Genomic DNA, 15,025 nt, shown 5'->3' with positions numbered 1-15,025 from the left:
TTGTTGTCTGCATTGGGGTGCTTTGTTCAGATGTAGTTGATTGTTCAGTTGTAGATGTTGAAGCAGTTGTGGTTGTTAGTTCAGTTGTAGATGTAAGTTGTGTTGTTGTTGTTTCTGTAGGAGGGCCTGGAGTTGTAAGCAGAGTTGCAGTTGTAGGTGAGTTTGTTGTAACCTCAGTTGTAGATTGAGCTGTACTTGTTGTAGGTAGGGATTGTTGCCGTCTGTGTTGTGGTGCTTTGTCCTGATTTAGTTGATTGTTCTGTTGTAGATGTTAAAATAGTTGTGGTTGTTGGTTCAGCTGTAGATGATGAATCAGTTGTGGTTGTTGGTTCAGCTGTAGATGATGAATCAGTTGTGGTTTTTGGTTCAGCTGTAGATGTAAGTTTTGTTGTTGTTTCTGTAGGAGGGGCTGTAATTGTAACCTGTGATGTAGTTATAGGTGAGTTTGTTGTAACCAGGGTTGTAGATTGAGCTGTACTTGTTATAGGTAAGGATGATGTTGTTGTCTGCATTGGGCTGCTTTGTTCAGATGTAGTTGATTGTTCAGTTGTAGGTGTTGAAGCAGTTATGGTTGTTAGTTCAGTTGTAGATGATGAAGCAGTTGTGGTTGTTGGTTCAGCAGTAGATGTAAGTCTTGTTGTTTCTGTAGGAGGGGTTGTAGTTGTAGGTGAGTTTGTTGTAACCTCAGTTGTAGATTGAGCTGTACTTGTTGTAGGTAGGGATGTTGTTGCCGTCTGCGTTGTGGTGCTTTGTTCAGATGTAGTTGATTGTTCTGTCGTAGATGTTAAAACAGTTGTGCTTGTTGGTTCAGCTGTAGATGATGAAGCAGTTGTGGTTGTTGGTTCAGTTGTAGATGTTAAAACAGCTGTGGTTGTTGGTTCAGCTGTAGATGTAAGTTTTGTTGTTGTTTCTGTAGGAGGAGCTGTAATTGTAACCTGTGATGTAGTTATAGGTGAGTTTGTTGTAACCAGGGTTGTAGATTGAGCTGTACTTGTTGTAGGTAAGGATGATGTTGTTGTCTGCATTGGGGTGCTTTGTTCAGATGTAGTTGATTGTTCAGTTGTAGATGTTGAAGCAGTCGTGGTTGTTAGTTCAGTTGTAGATGTAAGTTGTGTTGTTGTTGTTTCTGTTGGAGGGCCTGGAGTTGTAAGCAGAGTTGCAGTTGTAGGTGAGTTTGTTGTAACCTCAGTTGTAGATTGAGCTGTACTTGTTGTAGGTAGGGACGTTGTTGCCGTCTGTGTTGTGGTGCTTTGTCCTGATGTAGTTGATTGTTCTGTTGTAGATGTTAAAACAGTTGTAATTATTGGTTCAGCCGTAGATGTAAGTTGTCTTGTTGTTGTTTCTGTAGGAGGGGCTGTAATTGTAATCCGAGATGTAGTTGTAGGTGAGTTTGTTGTAACCAGGGTTGTAGATTGAGCTGTACTTGTTGTAGGTAGGGATGATGTTGTTGTCTGCATTGGGGTGCTTTGTTCAGATGTAGTTGATTGTTCAGTTGTAGGTGTTGAAGCAGTTATGGTTGTTAGTTCAGTTGTAAACGATGAAGCAGCTGTGGTTGCTGGTTCAGCAGTAGATGTAATTCTTGTTCTTTCTGTAGGAGGTGTTGTAGTTGTAAGCAGAGTTGTAGTTGTAGGTGAGTTTGTTGTAACCTCAGTTGTAGATTGAGCTGTACTTCTTGAAAGTAGTGATGTTGTTGCCATCTGTATTGTGGTGCTTTGTTCAGATATAGTTGATTGTTCTGTTGTAGATGTTAAAACAGTTGTGGTTGTTGATTCAGTTGTAGATGATGAAGCAGTTGTGGTTGTTGGTTCAGTTGTAGATGTTAAAAGAGTTTTGGTTGTTGGTTCAGCTGTAGATGTAAGTTTTGTTGTTGTTTCTGTAGGAGAGGCTGTAATTGTAACCCGAGATGTAGTTGTAGGTGAGTTTGTTGTAACCAGGGTTGTAGATTGAGCTGTACTTGTTGTAGGTAGGGAAGTTGTTGCCGTCTGCGTTGTGGTGCTGTGTTCAGATGTAGTTGATTGTTCTGTCATAGATGTTAAAACAGTTGTGGTTGTTGGTTCAGCTGTAGATGTAAGTTTTGTTGTTGTTTCTGTAGGAGGGGCTGTAATTGTAACCCGAGATGTAGTTGTAGGTGAGTTTGTTGTAACCAGGGTTGTAGATTGAGCTGTACTTGTTGTAGGTAGGAATGATGTTGTTGTCTGCATTGGGGTGCTTTGTTCAGATGTAGTTGATTGTTCAGTTGAAGGTGTTGAAGCAGTTATGGTTGTTAATTCAGTTGTAGATGATGAAGCAGTTGTGGTTGTTGGTTCAGCAGTAGATGTAAGTCTTGTTGTTTCTGTAGTAGGGGTTGTAGTTGTAAGAAGAGTTGTAGTTGTAGGTGAGTTTGTTGTAACCTCAGTTGTAGATTGAGCTGTACTTGTTGTAGGTAGGGATATTGTTGCCATCTGCATTGTGGTGCTGTGTTCAGATGTAGTTGATTGTTCTGTCATAGATGTTAAAACAGTTGTGGTTGTTGGTTCAGCTGTAGATGTAAGTTTTGTTGTTTCTGTAGGAGGGGCTGTAATTGTAACCCGAGATGTAGTTGTAGGTGAGTTTGTTGTAACCAGGGTTGTAGATTGAGCTGTACTTGTTGTAGGTAGGGATGATGTTGTTGTCTGCATTGGGGTGCTTTGTTCAGATGTAGTTGATTGTTCAGTTGAAGGTGTTGAAGCAGTTATGGTTGTTAGTTCAGTTGTAGACGATGAAGCAGTTGTGGTTGTTGGTTCAGCAGTAGATGTAAGTCTTGTTGTTTCTGTAGGAGGGGTTTTAGTTGTAAGAAGAGTTGTAGTTGTAGGTGAGTTTGTTGTAACTCAGTTGTAGATTGAGCTGTACTTGTTGTAGGTAGGGATGTTGTTGCCATCTGCATTGTGGTGGTGTGTTCAGATGTAGTTGATTGTTCTATCGTAGATGATGAAGCAATTGTGGTTGTTGGTTCAGCTGTAGATGATGAAGCAGTTGTGGTTGTTGGTTCAACCGTAGATGTAAGTTGTGTTGTTGTTGTTTCTGTAGGAGGGGATGTAGTTGTAAGCAGAGTTGCAGTTGTAGGTGAGATTGTTGTAACCTCAGTTGTAGATTGAGCTGTACTTGTTGTAGGTAGGGATTTTGTTCCTGTCTGTGTTGTGGTGCTTTGTTCTGATGTAGTTGATTGTTCTGTTGTAGATGTTAAAACAGTTGTGGTTGTTGGTTCAGCTGTAGATGATGAAGCAATTGTGGTTGTTGGTTCAGCTGTAGATGATGAAGCAGTTGTGGTTGTTGGTTCAACCGTAGATGTAAGTTGTGTTGTTGTTGTTTCTGTAGGAGGGGCTGTAGTTGTAAGCAGAGTTGCAGTTGTAGGTGAGATTGTTGTAACCTCAGTTGTAGATTGAGCTGTACTTGTTGTAGGTAGGGATTTTGTTCCTGTCTGTGTTGTGGTGCTTTGTTCTGATGTAGTTGATAGTTCAGTTGTAGATGTTGAAACAGTTATGGTTGTTGGTTCAGCTGTAGATGTAAGTTTTGTTGTTGTTTCTGTAGGAGGGGCTGAAATTGTAATCCGAGATGTAGTTGTAGGTGAGTTTGTTGTAACCAGGGTTGTAGATTGAGCTGTACTTGTTGTAGGTAGGGATGATGTTGTTGTCTGCTTTGGGGTGCTTTGTTCAGATGTAGTTGATTGTTCAGTTGTAGGTGTTGAAGCAGTTGTGGTTTTTGGTTCAGTTGTAGATGTTGCAGCAGTTGTGGTTTTTGGTTCAGCCGTAGATGTAAGTTGTGTTGTTGTTGTTTCTGTAGGAGGAGCTGTAGTTGTAAGCAGAGTTGTAGTTGTGGGTGAGTTTGTTGTAACCTCAGTTGTAGATTGAGCTGTACTTGTTGTAGGTAGGGATGAATTTGCTGACTGCATTGTGGTGCTTTGTTCAGATGTAGTTGATTGCTCAGTTGTGAGTTGTGTTGTTTTTTCTGTAGGAAGGCTTGTAGTTGTAAGCCGAGTTTTAGTTGTAGCTGTGTTTGTTCTAACAGTCGTAGATTCAGTTGTTGCAGTTATAGGTGAGTTTGTTGATTCAGGTGTTTGTGTTGGTTTGGCAGTGGTTGTAAACAGAGTTTCAGTTGTTGTTGAACAGTATTGTATATGCTGTTGTGTCAGTTGTAAGCAGAATTGTGTCGTTTGTGCAGGTGAGTATGATGTGACAGTCATAGATTCAGTTGTAGGTGAGTTTGCTGACTCAGCTGATGCGCTACAAAACACTGTTGTTAAAATCAAAAGTACAAAGCAATTTTAGAGCAATTTTCATATTTAAATAAGTAACAAGAGAAATAAGGAATCTGGATGTTCAGTAACTTACAGACCTAAACTTAACAATGCAATTGTCAGTGTTTTTCTACTCATCTTGGTAGCTGTCAAATAGACCACCTGTAAACATATAATACATAACATTAACAAACATGTAATGAATGGCATCAGTTTTGGCATGTCAGTGAAGTGAGAAAAAATTAATAGTACACCCTCTTTCCAGATATTTAATATGTTTTTTTTGTCTTGTTTTGTTTTATTTTCCTGTGAATGAAAGACGATTTGTCATTTTTGCACAGTCCACATTAATGAAGATGAAAGTAGTTATGATCAATAAAAACACATGGGAAGAATTACACTACCATTCAAACGTTTAAGATCAGTATGATTAAATATATATATATATATATATATATATATATATATATATATATATATATATATATATATGCTCATCAAGAATTCATTTATTTAAAAACTACTGCTGTCAAAATTAATGTGTTAATGCATATGATAATTTTTTTTTTTTTTTTTTCAGTTTAATGCATGAATAATATTTAATGCAATTAATGTGGGGTGGGACTAGAGTGGGCCACCCCATTCATAACTGCTGTTTCTGTCTCTTTTTTCTTGACAAGAATTACATTTATTAAGACACAGAACGTCTTTATGACCACATCAAATAGGAGACTTTTCAGACACGCACTCCAACTTTTCCTCAGCACCAGGCTCTAATGAGCATGGAAATGGAACTAATTTTCCATTCCTGTCAGCTATTATACTGTGCTTGTGGCACATAATCTTCAATTGTACGCACAAATTTGGCGGCACCCACTATTTATAATTTCATATTAAAGCACAAGGAAACTACAAGCATGCAATGTCATAGCTATTTCAGCAGTTAAGTCATGAAATGACCAAAAAAAAAAAGTGAAAGTGAAAAAAGTGAAAGTGACGTGACCCATACTTGGAATTTGTGCTCTGCTTTTAACCCATCCAAAGTGGACACAAACAGCAGTGAATACACACACACCGTGAACACACACCCGGAGCAGTGGGAAACAACTTAACATTCACTCCCCCGGGGAGCAGTTGGGGGTTCAGTGTCTTGCTCAAGGGCACCTCAGTCGTGGTATTGAAGGTGGAGAGAGAACTGTACATTCACTCCCCCCACCTACAATTCCTGCCGGCCCGAGACTCGAACTCACAACCCTTGGATTGCAAGTCCACCTCTCTAACCGCCACGACTTCCCCATAAAGGCAATTAAAGCTGCTTTAAAACTTGTAAAACGTGTAAGTATTTGCAGGGCCGTGCACAGTGGAGTAGCCCGGTGGCCAGAGCCACTGCCCCTTTGCCCTCATTGGCTGAGGTGCCCCTCTCACCAAACACCCCAGCTCAAATTTGTCTGTTACCACTCCGCTAAAGATCTGCTGATTCCGCTAATCCACTGATACAAGGGGTGGGTCAACTTACCCCACTCTCCCCTACTTCCATTGAAGATGAGACAGAAGCAGGCTCAGAGAGTGAGGGAGAGCCCACTCTTATCAAAACATCTACAATAAAGTCTGGAATTATTACATAACATAAATGTTTACATTCAAGAGCTGTCAAGTATTTGCTAGAGCAAGTTTATAGCTTACAGGCTTCCGTACACCGCCTGCCTGCAGTGTCTTCTGGGATTTCTAACGGCTCGATTCTCTCAAGTCTGCACTCGATGCATCCTCAATATCAAGAACCTATCCGGGAACTTTCATGCGTTCTCTGTACTTGCATTCTTGAGAACTGGAACTGAACTTCGACGGTTAATGATGACGTAGAGCTAGAACACAAAGGACGCAAGATTGCTGAAGAATGCTTATTGAGAAACAGCCCTTTAGTCCTTGTCACAATGCCCTTAAGATGGCACTCCATCCCGGACCTTTGTCATTGTTTCACAGACTCCATTTCCCAAAACACCTTCTGCCTAGGAACTGATTACTGACACCTGACTCCAATCAGGAGGACTATAAAAGATGCACACAAACACACTCACAGCACAAAGTCTTGTTCCATTGCTAATGGACATTACTGAGCATGTTTCCTTGCTTTGGCAATACTCAACCCACGCTCCCCAGAGCAATAATAATTCATTTGAATCTAATGCTATATTGTAACAGCTCCGGTAAAACTCCATGTTGTAGTCATTTATCACCCTCCTGGGCAACTGGGCACCTTTCTAGAGGAGCTGGATGGGCTGCTGTCCCCATTACCGGAGGATGGCAGTCCACTTTTAGTCTCTGGCGACTTCAACATTCATCTGGACAAGCCTTATGCTACAGACTTTCATTCACTCCTTGCTTCATTCGATCTCAAACGACTTACCACTACTACAAGCACGCACAAATCGACCTAATTTTCACACGCAATTGTATTGCAGACAACATTCTGGTAAAACCCTTACATATCTCTGACCATTTCTTTGTTATATTTAAACTACATTTTGTTACCTGTGTGCCACCAACCCCTATACCATTTATTTTTAGATGAAACCTACTCTCCCTTTCCCCCTCCCATCTTTCCTCTGTAGTATCCTCCTCTCTTCCCTCACCTACCCATTTCTCATTTCTGAATGTGAATCCAGCAACTAGCACTTTATGCTCTACTTTAACCTCTTGTCTAGATTACATTTGTCCTCTCTCCTCTGTCCCCCTCCACCACCTCTCACCACTTCTATAACAGCTGATGATATCGCCACATTCTTCACAGACAAAACCAGAACAATCAGTAGTCAATTCTTAGCCCAACACACACAGGACCTCAAACCAACCACACCCACCGCTAAAACTCCCATCTTCTCCTTCTGTCCCCTCACTGAAGGCAGAAGTATTGAAACTTCTCTCCAGCAATCCCACAACATTCCCTCTAGACCCAATCCCCTCACACCTCCTCCAAGCAATCTCTCCCACACTCTTACCAGCACTCACACACATCATAAACTCTTCTCACAAGCATTTTGCCCAGAACTGTGCTATAATAACCCCTACAAATACAACTCAATATATACACTACACACTTTAAAAGAGGCAGACATGTAGATGTTTGATGTTTGTGTTCTCTGTTTTGAAGGGATGATCATTTTTAAATCAGACTCTATTTATTACATCAAAATTGGTTAATACTTAATTATAGTTAGGAGTGGACAATTTTATCAGTTGTTTAGTATTCATGCAACAGTGCATATTACTGTTATAGTCTGTATTAATAACCATTGCTGTATAGCTGTTAACTTTGTCTAGCGCTCTTATGAATGTTTATAGCATGATTTGTGAAAATTTAACTACTATACTTAATGAAATAGCATAGCCTTCTTCATGGCTAGTGTTTGCGTCTTTCAATTCATTCTGTAACCTATTTTTTCTACAGATCTATGCACTAGTGTTAAATGCTACTGTTTTTGACAGAGTTGATGTTTCTGACAGATAATATCATGATTTTTTTTTTTTATCCTGATATTATTCTATCCTGTCAGCAATAACCTGTCCAAGGGATTTTTTGATAACTGTCAGTTTAAGGTCCGGTGATGCAGTGTTGCCTGATATTGCTATTAAAACAAACAAAAACCAAAATTATTTCTTTTTTTTTTCTTTTTGCAGATAAGATAATATAAAGATATCACTGACCCTAAACTGTAACCTACTAATTGATTAACTTTCTAAAGTGTCAAATTAAGTGGAAAAGACAAGTTCGAAAAATAGGATCAGGTAACATACGTACTATGTCATCCGCCCGGAACAGCTTGCATATATGAAAATCAGCAAAAGTGAGAAAAAAGTATTTATAACATTTTGAATATGGATTTTTTTTTTAAAAAAACCACCCCTACAGATTTAAGTTTCACTTTCCATAATCCGTGACCGACAGAGGAGCATCTTGACAGCAGGGAATTGACACAGACAGAGTGAAAGACTGGATCATATATATACGGTCACGGATTATGGAAAGTGAAACTTAAATCTGTAGGGGTGGTTGGATTTATTCATGCACTATAAAATATTTATTTAAAACTTCTTTCTTTTCAGATTCTTTTTTACAGCATTATCTTAATAGGCTGTATATTAATTTACTGGGAGAAAACTATAGTTCTATGAGATGCATTTTGTTGAGTTACGGTACAGTAGAGTGCAGCGTAATGCTACATGATTATCTCTTTTGCGCGCAGCGCAAGCAGTACAAACAACAATGCAGGTTTCCCTGATGTTTAATCTTAACTGTCTTTTAATCAAAACATAAAACATTATTTTTGTATCTGCGAGACATCCGTTATAAATTTCCCTGTGTGTTAACATCAATAATTATGACTGTAGAATGTCTGCCTTGATTCTTGGTAATGTATTATAATGTACTTTTGGACTGTTGAACAAAAACACCCACCTACTCCCATTCTAACGCTTGGAAGAGCAAGGATATTTTTTTATATAACTATAAGAAAGTAATTTGTCTTGATGCCTGACCAATGAACAATGCCAGCCAGCATGACTTGCCGTGCAGAAAGAAACATTTTATTATGCATATGTATCAGCTATTTGTAAAACACTGCAAACTATTTTCATTGAATGTCCTTAGCTTTTACGGGATTTTAGGTAACGACATTCATCTAGACATTCAAGTATTATCCGGTAGACAAATAATGCAACATCCTTTATATATATATCCTATATTGCATATTGCAGAGAGTAACTTGGCTGTATCCAACTGCTTATAAATAAAGCATAGGAATATGTTAATCCACTTTATATAATGACCATTAAGGCCAATATATAGCTATGAAGGCACAAGAGAAAATGAAACGGTATGATAATTGATGAACGTATGGAAGTAACTTAACATGATGCATAATATGAATGTAGGCTGATATAGCAAGCACACAGTACAGATCAACACATCATATTAAAGAGAGAGAAAGAAAAAAACCTTTTGAAAGGTCACTGTGTTTTACATACTGAACTAGATAGGCCTATATAAAGATCATTTGCAATCAAGTCAATGATATCGCTGTGAATGAAGTGTCCCCAACTAAGCAAGCCAGAGGCGACAGCGGCAAGGAACCAAAACTCCATCGGTGAGAGAATGGAGAAAAAACCTTGGGAGAAACCAGGCTCAGTCGGGGGTCAGTTCTCCTCTGACCAGACGAAACCAGCAGTTCAATTCCAGGCATGTCTACCTTTGCAATTAATTTACACAAGAAACTGAGTATTTATTAGGCCACAGACATTTGTTAGACCACAGATACATGTGTTGTGTGTGCTGTCTCTAAATGACGACATCACACAACTGGCAACTTCGCTTCCAGGCAAACATACAAGCATTTTTGGCAGCTGGTGGAAAACTTTCTAGGTGGGCATCGACCAATACAATGTATTTATTCACACCCAGCCCTGCTCCCAGCTCTGCTCTTTCACATCTGCATTCACAAGTGCACATGTGAGTTTTGCTACAAGAATATCACAAAATGAGTAGAAAAAGTCAAAGCTCTAGGATTTGAAGTTGTACTGCCAGACCTGAGAGGTTGCCAACTTGAGGTTGTACAGCAAAACTAAAGTAAAGTGCAACAGTACAGTGATGGTGCACATCGTCACTTTAGTTTATAAACTGCATTTCTTTTTAATTCTTGCCAGTGTTTAATCCATTCAGCACTCGCGTGCTCTCCTGGAGACTGTGCACTCATGCACACTCGCAGCGCACACACATGATGCCAGGTTATGCATGTGGTGCATATTTTTCCATGCTCATGTTAATGGATTAAAGCGTTCACACTGCACACGGTTGCAGTCCAGCGGTGCATCTGCAGCAGTGCAGAGATCGGTTCTGCTGCAAGCACTGAATTAAAGTGACAGCGCAGTGTTTGCAGAAAGCATGAACATGGATTGACACTAAAATGTAGTAATTACACCATAAATGCAAATAATTAAAGTCTATTGTGTCTAAAATGTCTAAAAATCCTGATTGCAGTAGTACTATAAATAATTTTACATGATAAAAAGAAGGCTTTAAAAATATTGGTATCGGTGATCGTATCGGCAGATACTGCTTTTTGTGGTCAATGATCGGTGATCTGCCTCAAAAACCATGATCGGAGTACCCCTAATAAATTTAATGCATCCTTACTGAATAAAAGTATTAATTTTTATTGTATTTTTTTTTTTTTTTTTAATTGCACTGATTCCAAACAATTGAATGGTAGTTAAAATTATGAAATGACTTAAATTCCAGTCCTTAAGCAGTAAATTAAATTAAAAAAAATAAAATAAAAAATAAATAAATGAAATTAGATTATTTCAAATAATCTAAATCAAGAAAAAATACTTCTAAATGGTTATGAGTATAAATCAGAAAGTATGACTATAGTAAAACTTAAATAAGTCAAACTCACCCAATCCATTTTGTTCACACACAGGTGAAGTTGTAAGTCCCTCGATAAAAGGAAATAACTGCTTTCCTCAAATTTCACATTTTTATTAGTTCTGTTTTGAGTCACATGACACAAACCGGTGGCGGTGCATTTTTAATGCATTCCTCCTTTAACCAAACTGGATATACCAAGCAACAGTGCATTCCTCCCTAAACATGCAGTCTTATGAAATACTGCCGTTGAAAGCAAGTGATAATGGGGGGTTTTGTTCTTGATTGAAATGATTTAACCAAAAAACAGTCAAACTCATATTGTAGACTGCTATAACAGTGTATATTATATTGATTCTTTGACATTTATTGCATCTTAATTGCAAAAATAATGAAATACCTAATAAAAAAAAATGTTTTCCAAATCTGTATGCATTTATTTCTTGTTTATAACACATTGGACTTTCATTGTCTGGACAAATAAACACTAAATGCTCTATTTGAGAGTTTGGAATGAGATGAGTGTGAGTAAATGATGACAGAATTTTTATTGGTTGGTAAACTGTGTCTTTCATTATGGCGCAATGAGCTGGTTGTGAAAAGAAGACGAAACAAAAAGGAGAAAGGGTGGGAAAACAAATCCAAGATTATGAATAATCAGTTTAAGCAGAAATTGAAATCACTGCTTTAACTTTCATTTAGTTTAGAGTTTCATTTACTGAGAGTTCTTCAGGTCATGAGCGTTTGTTGTCGAGATCTGTTCACAAATCGTTTAAAGTTGTTGTGCAGGTTTTCACAATGAAGTGTCACATATTATCAAGCCATGCCATCTGTTTCAGTTGTCCTCAGATGAAGGCTTTCAACTCTTTCTTTCTTTCGGTTTTTTTTTTCTTTTTTTTTTAAGTTTCTTATTATTTTAGTAGCATGTATATTACAGTAAACAAGAAAATGTCTCTAACTACTACCATCACCTCCCCCCAACCCACAGCACAGCAGGAGTTTGAAAACAGGTACAATATAAGACCAAGATCTCGCTAACAGAACATATACAGTTCTTCCACATGGACTAAGTGACTGGTTTAGCATGGTTGGTCCATGCTGATGATAGCTCCATATATAGTATTTCCAGTAAGGAATGTAACCGATGTTCGATGGAAAGGTATGGAGAGGTTTCCATCGTTGAACTAAAAGTTTCTTTGTGGCAGTTGAGGCAGCTAGGACCTTTGGGAAAATAAAATGTATTATCCCACACTGTTTCCCATTCAATATTTTTATTAAAAGGAGTCAATTCAGATAACCATGCTCTTGTTTTTAGAAAAGTATCTGCTTTATGATTTGAAAAACAGAAGTAAAAATAAGAGACTGGTCCTTTGTTGTTTTTGTTTCGGCCCGTAATAAATCCAGATTGATCTGGATCAATCAATTTATGTATCACCAATTTTAGACGTCTGGCAGTAACTCTAGCATGAGTCTCGTGAAAACCAATGTTTGCTTATAGGATCAAAAGAAGCAAAGTTTCCTTACTTTTGCAAAGGAAAACCAGTCTCCTCTTGGCTTATATCGAAATTCTCAGACATTCTTCTTTACAAATCCTTGTTTTGTACTTCTAATTAGTGACCATTGTTTTGTTTTGATCTCTTCCCTGTGCTTCCGCATGCATCACTTCTGAGCGGCGCATGTGCAACGCCGACCTTATACATCATACATTTATTTGATCTGGCTTAGTATTGATGATTTGTATTTGTTGTGCCTTATGTCCTGTAGCTTTATTTGTGACCTTGTCTTAGTCTCAATTCTGTTAATGGTTTATTAACTGTTAATTATTTATTTTGTACAGCACATTGATCAGTGGTAGTTGTGTTTAGTTGTGCTTAATAAATAAATTGAAATCCTTTGAAAAGTTTGATTAAATTCAACTGGTCAAATTAACTATTTATCTATGTTGAGTTGAGTTTCTGAAGTATATAATTTTTCTAAAAATGCCTAGAACGTTTTATTGATGTCTGTGGGGTGTGAGGTGAGACCATTTTTATAACTTTTGGTTGCCTGAATATTAAAACATCTCTCATGTTTTTTCAAAGTAAGTGCAAGGATTCAACTCTGTTTGCTTCCATCTATGTAGTATTTATGTTTTGTAATATGCATTAAATATTCTGTTCTCTGTCAAAGAAATTCATTAAGAGCAGCCTTTTCAGCATTCAGTTTTTCTTCTGTTTCTTTAGAAAAAGTATATCCTAATTCTCTCTAATTCCCCACACTTGCTCTCTAATGCTGATAGTTGTCCAAGATAGGCCTAATTCTTTTTAAGTCTAGCAGTAAAGGAGATAGCATTATTCCTTAAAAACCCTTTGTTAGATGCCCAGAACATGTCTTGATTTGAGACAGAGTTTTGGTTTAAATTAATAAATTTAAAAAAAAATAAAAAAATAAAAAGTAATTACAACTTTTTATCTAACAATTCTGACTTTTCTTTCTCAGAATTGTGAGATATAAACTTTCAATTGTGAGAAATGAAGTCAGAATTGCGAGATTTTAAACTGGCAATTCTGACTTTTTTTTTTTTTTTCTCAGAATTGCGTGATACAAACTCGCAATTGCAAGTTATAAAGTTAGAATTGTGAGATATAAACACACAGTTCTGAGAAATGAAGTCAGATTTGTGTGATATAAACAAGCAATTAGGAGTTAAGTCAGAATTGTGAGATATAAACTAAAATACAATTCTAAGAACATATATCAGTCTTTTTTCTCCTCAGAACTGGACTTTATGACTTAATTTCTCGCAATTGCAAGTTTATATTCCACAATTCTTACTTTAGAACTCACAATTATGAGTTTATATTGCACAATTCTGGGAAAAATAGTCAGAATTGCAAGATGTACTCATAATTAGGAGAAAAATGTCAGAACTGTGAGATAACAAGTCGTAATTACCTTTTTTATTCAGAGACAGAAACAGGCTCTCATAGTTTACAGCATGTGGTAATCTGGAGGTGTGTGAATACAGCATTGTGGTCTGGGAAACTTTGTGGTAGGAATTCAATATTGATTAAATCTGAAAGTAACGATGATGAAAATATTATCCATTAATTATAGAATTATTTGTAATTTGGGGAAAAATATGTATATTCCTTAGCTGCAGGATTTTTTAGTAGCCAAGCATCACAAACATCTAAAGCCATTTTTATTGCATCTGTTCAGTCTGATACAGGCAAAGATTTGGGGATTTTTTTTTTTTTTTTTTTTTTTTTTACGTAGACTGCCTTGAAGATTGTCCGTGTTTGTTGTCATAGTCACCAGACTTTTACTCAGAGGCTACATTTCTTCTTTCAGCATTCGTAAAATGGCGCCATTAAAGGGAATAAGAGCTGACTTTAATGCCTCTGTCAGCATGCTGGAAACCATTTCACACATAGCCTCCTGTTGCGTTTCGATTGCATGATGAACAATGGAGGCCATTTCGTCCTCAAATGTTTTGAGATGTTTGCCACTGCAGCTTGTTTTTGAGGAGACAATGACTTTTAACTAGTTGCTATTATTGAAGTATAGCTGATCCATTGCCAGAAAAAGAAATTATCTTTTCTCAGTATGACATAAAATAGGAGGTTTTTACCTAGTTTACCCAGCCTAGTGCCTTTGCGGTCTTCTTGCAGCGCACACCACTGGAAGTCTTGAAGGCTAAATAAAAACCTTGGATTGTTTTGGTTGTTTTCTATGAGTTTGTGGGTATGCTCGGCCCTGGCAGTTTTTAGAGTCTGTCTATAGCTGGACATACTGTATTTCCACGCAATTCTAAAAACTTCCAAGTTAGTTTTTTCTCCATTTGCGCTCAAGACTACGAGTATTTTTCTTGAGAGAATGAGTATTACTGTTGTACCGTGGTGCAGTATGTTTTTCTCTAACCTTTTTTCATTTAAACTTGACAACTTGACTGATTATGGTGTAGAAACTTTCATTTTAATTTTCTGTAAACGATCATGAAAAGCACTATACAAATAAACTGAACTGAATCTCAGATGAAACAGCAGAAACTGGACAGACAGGTGTTGGAGGAACGATTTTAATCTGTTATGAAACAGCTGACAAGAAGCTAAAGAAGTTATATGACTTAGTGACTGAAAATGAGAATGGTTGCACTGTAAAAAAAAATGTACTGTAGAATTTACAGGATTTTACTGGCAAAAAAGTTGCTGCTAAAATCATGTAAAAATGATGTTAATTCCTGTAAAATGGATTACAGTATATTACTGCAAAGTGAATTACAGTTAATTGCTGTATGTGAAATACAGTAATTTGTAGTATTTTTATAGTATCATTGAATTAAACTTGTAGTTTATTTTACAGCAATATTT

The 15,025-nt window shown here is 37.3% G+C and overlaps 1 protein-coding gene across 1 annotated transcript; it reads right to left on the bottom strand.

Moving 5' to 3' along the window:
* Window positions 1-4: 4 nt before the first annotated feature.
* On the bottom strand, window positions 5-10,755 carry LOC109091780 (mucin-5AC-like). Its single transcript, XM_042726926.1, has 3 exons — window positions 10,705-10,755; window positions 4,351-4,414; window positions 5-4,248 (listed from the first exon to the last, which is right to left on the bottom strand). Exon 3 carries the CDS (start codon window positions 2,655-2,657, stop codon window positions 174-176), a length of 2,484 nt encoding a protein of 827 aa, XP_042582860.1. The 5' UTR covers window positions 2,658-4,248; window positions 4,351-4,414; window positions 10,705-10,755; the 3' UTR covers window positions 5-173.
* Window positions 10,756-15,025: the final 4,270 nt, after the last annotated feature.

Source organism: Cyprinus carpio, chromosome B7 (assembly GCF_018340385.1).
Source record: "Cyprinus carpio isolate SPL01 chromosome B7, ASM1834038v1, whole genome shotgun sequence".
NCBI lineage: Eukaryota > Metazoa > Chordata > Actinopteri > Cypriniformes > Cyprinidae > Cyprinus > Cyprinus carpio.
Note: the sequence above shows the minus strand (reverse complement) of the source record. Positions and strands in the feature narration are given on the sequence as shown.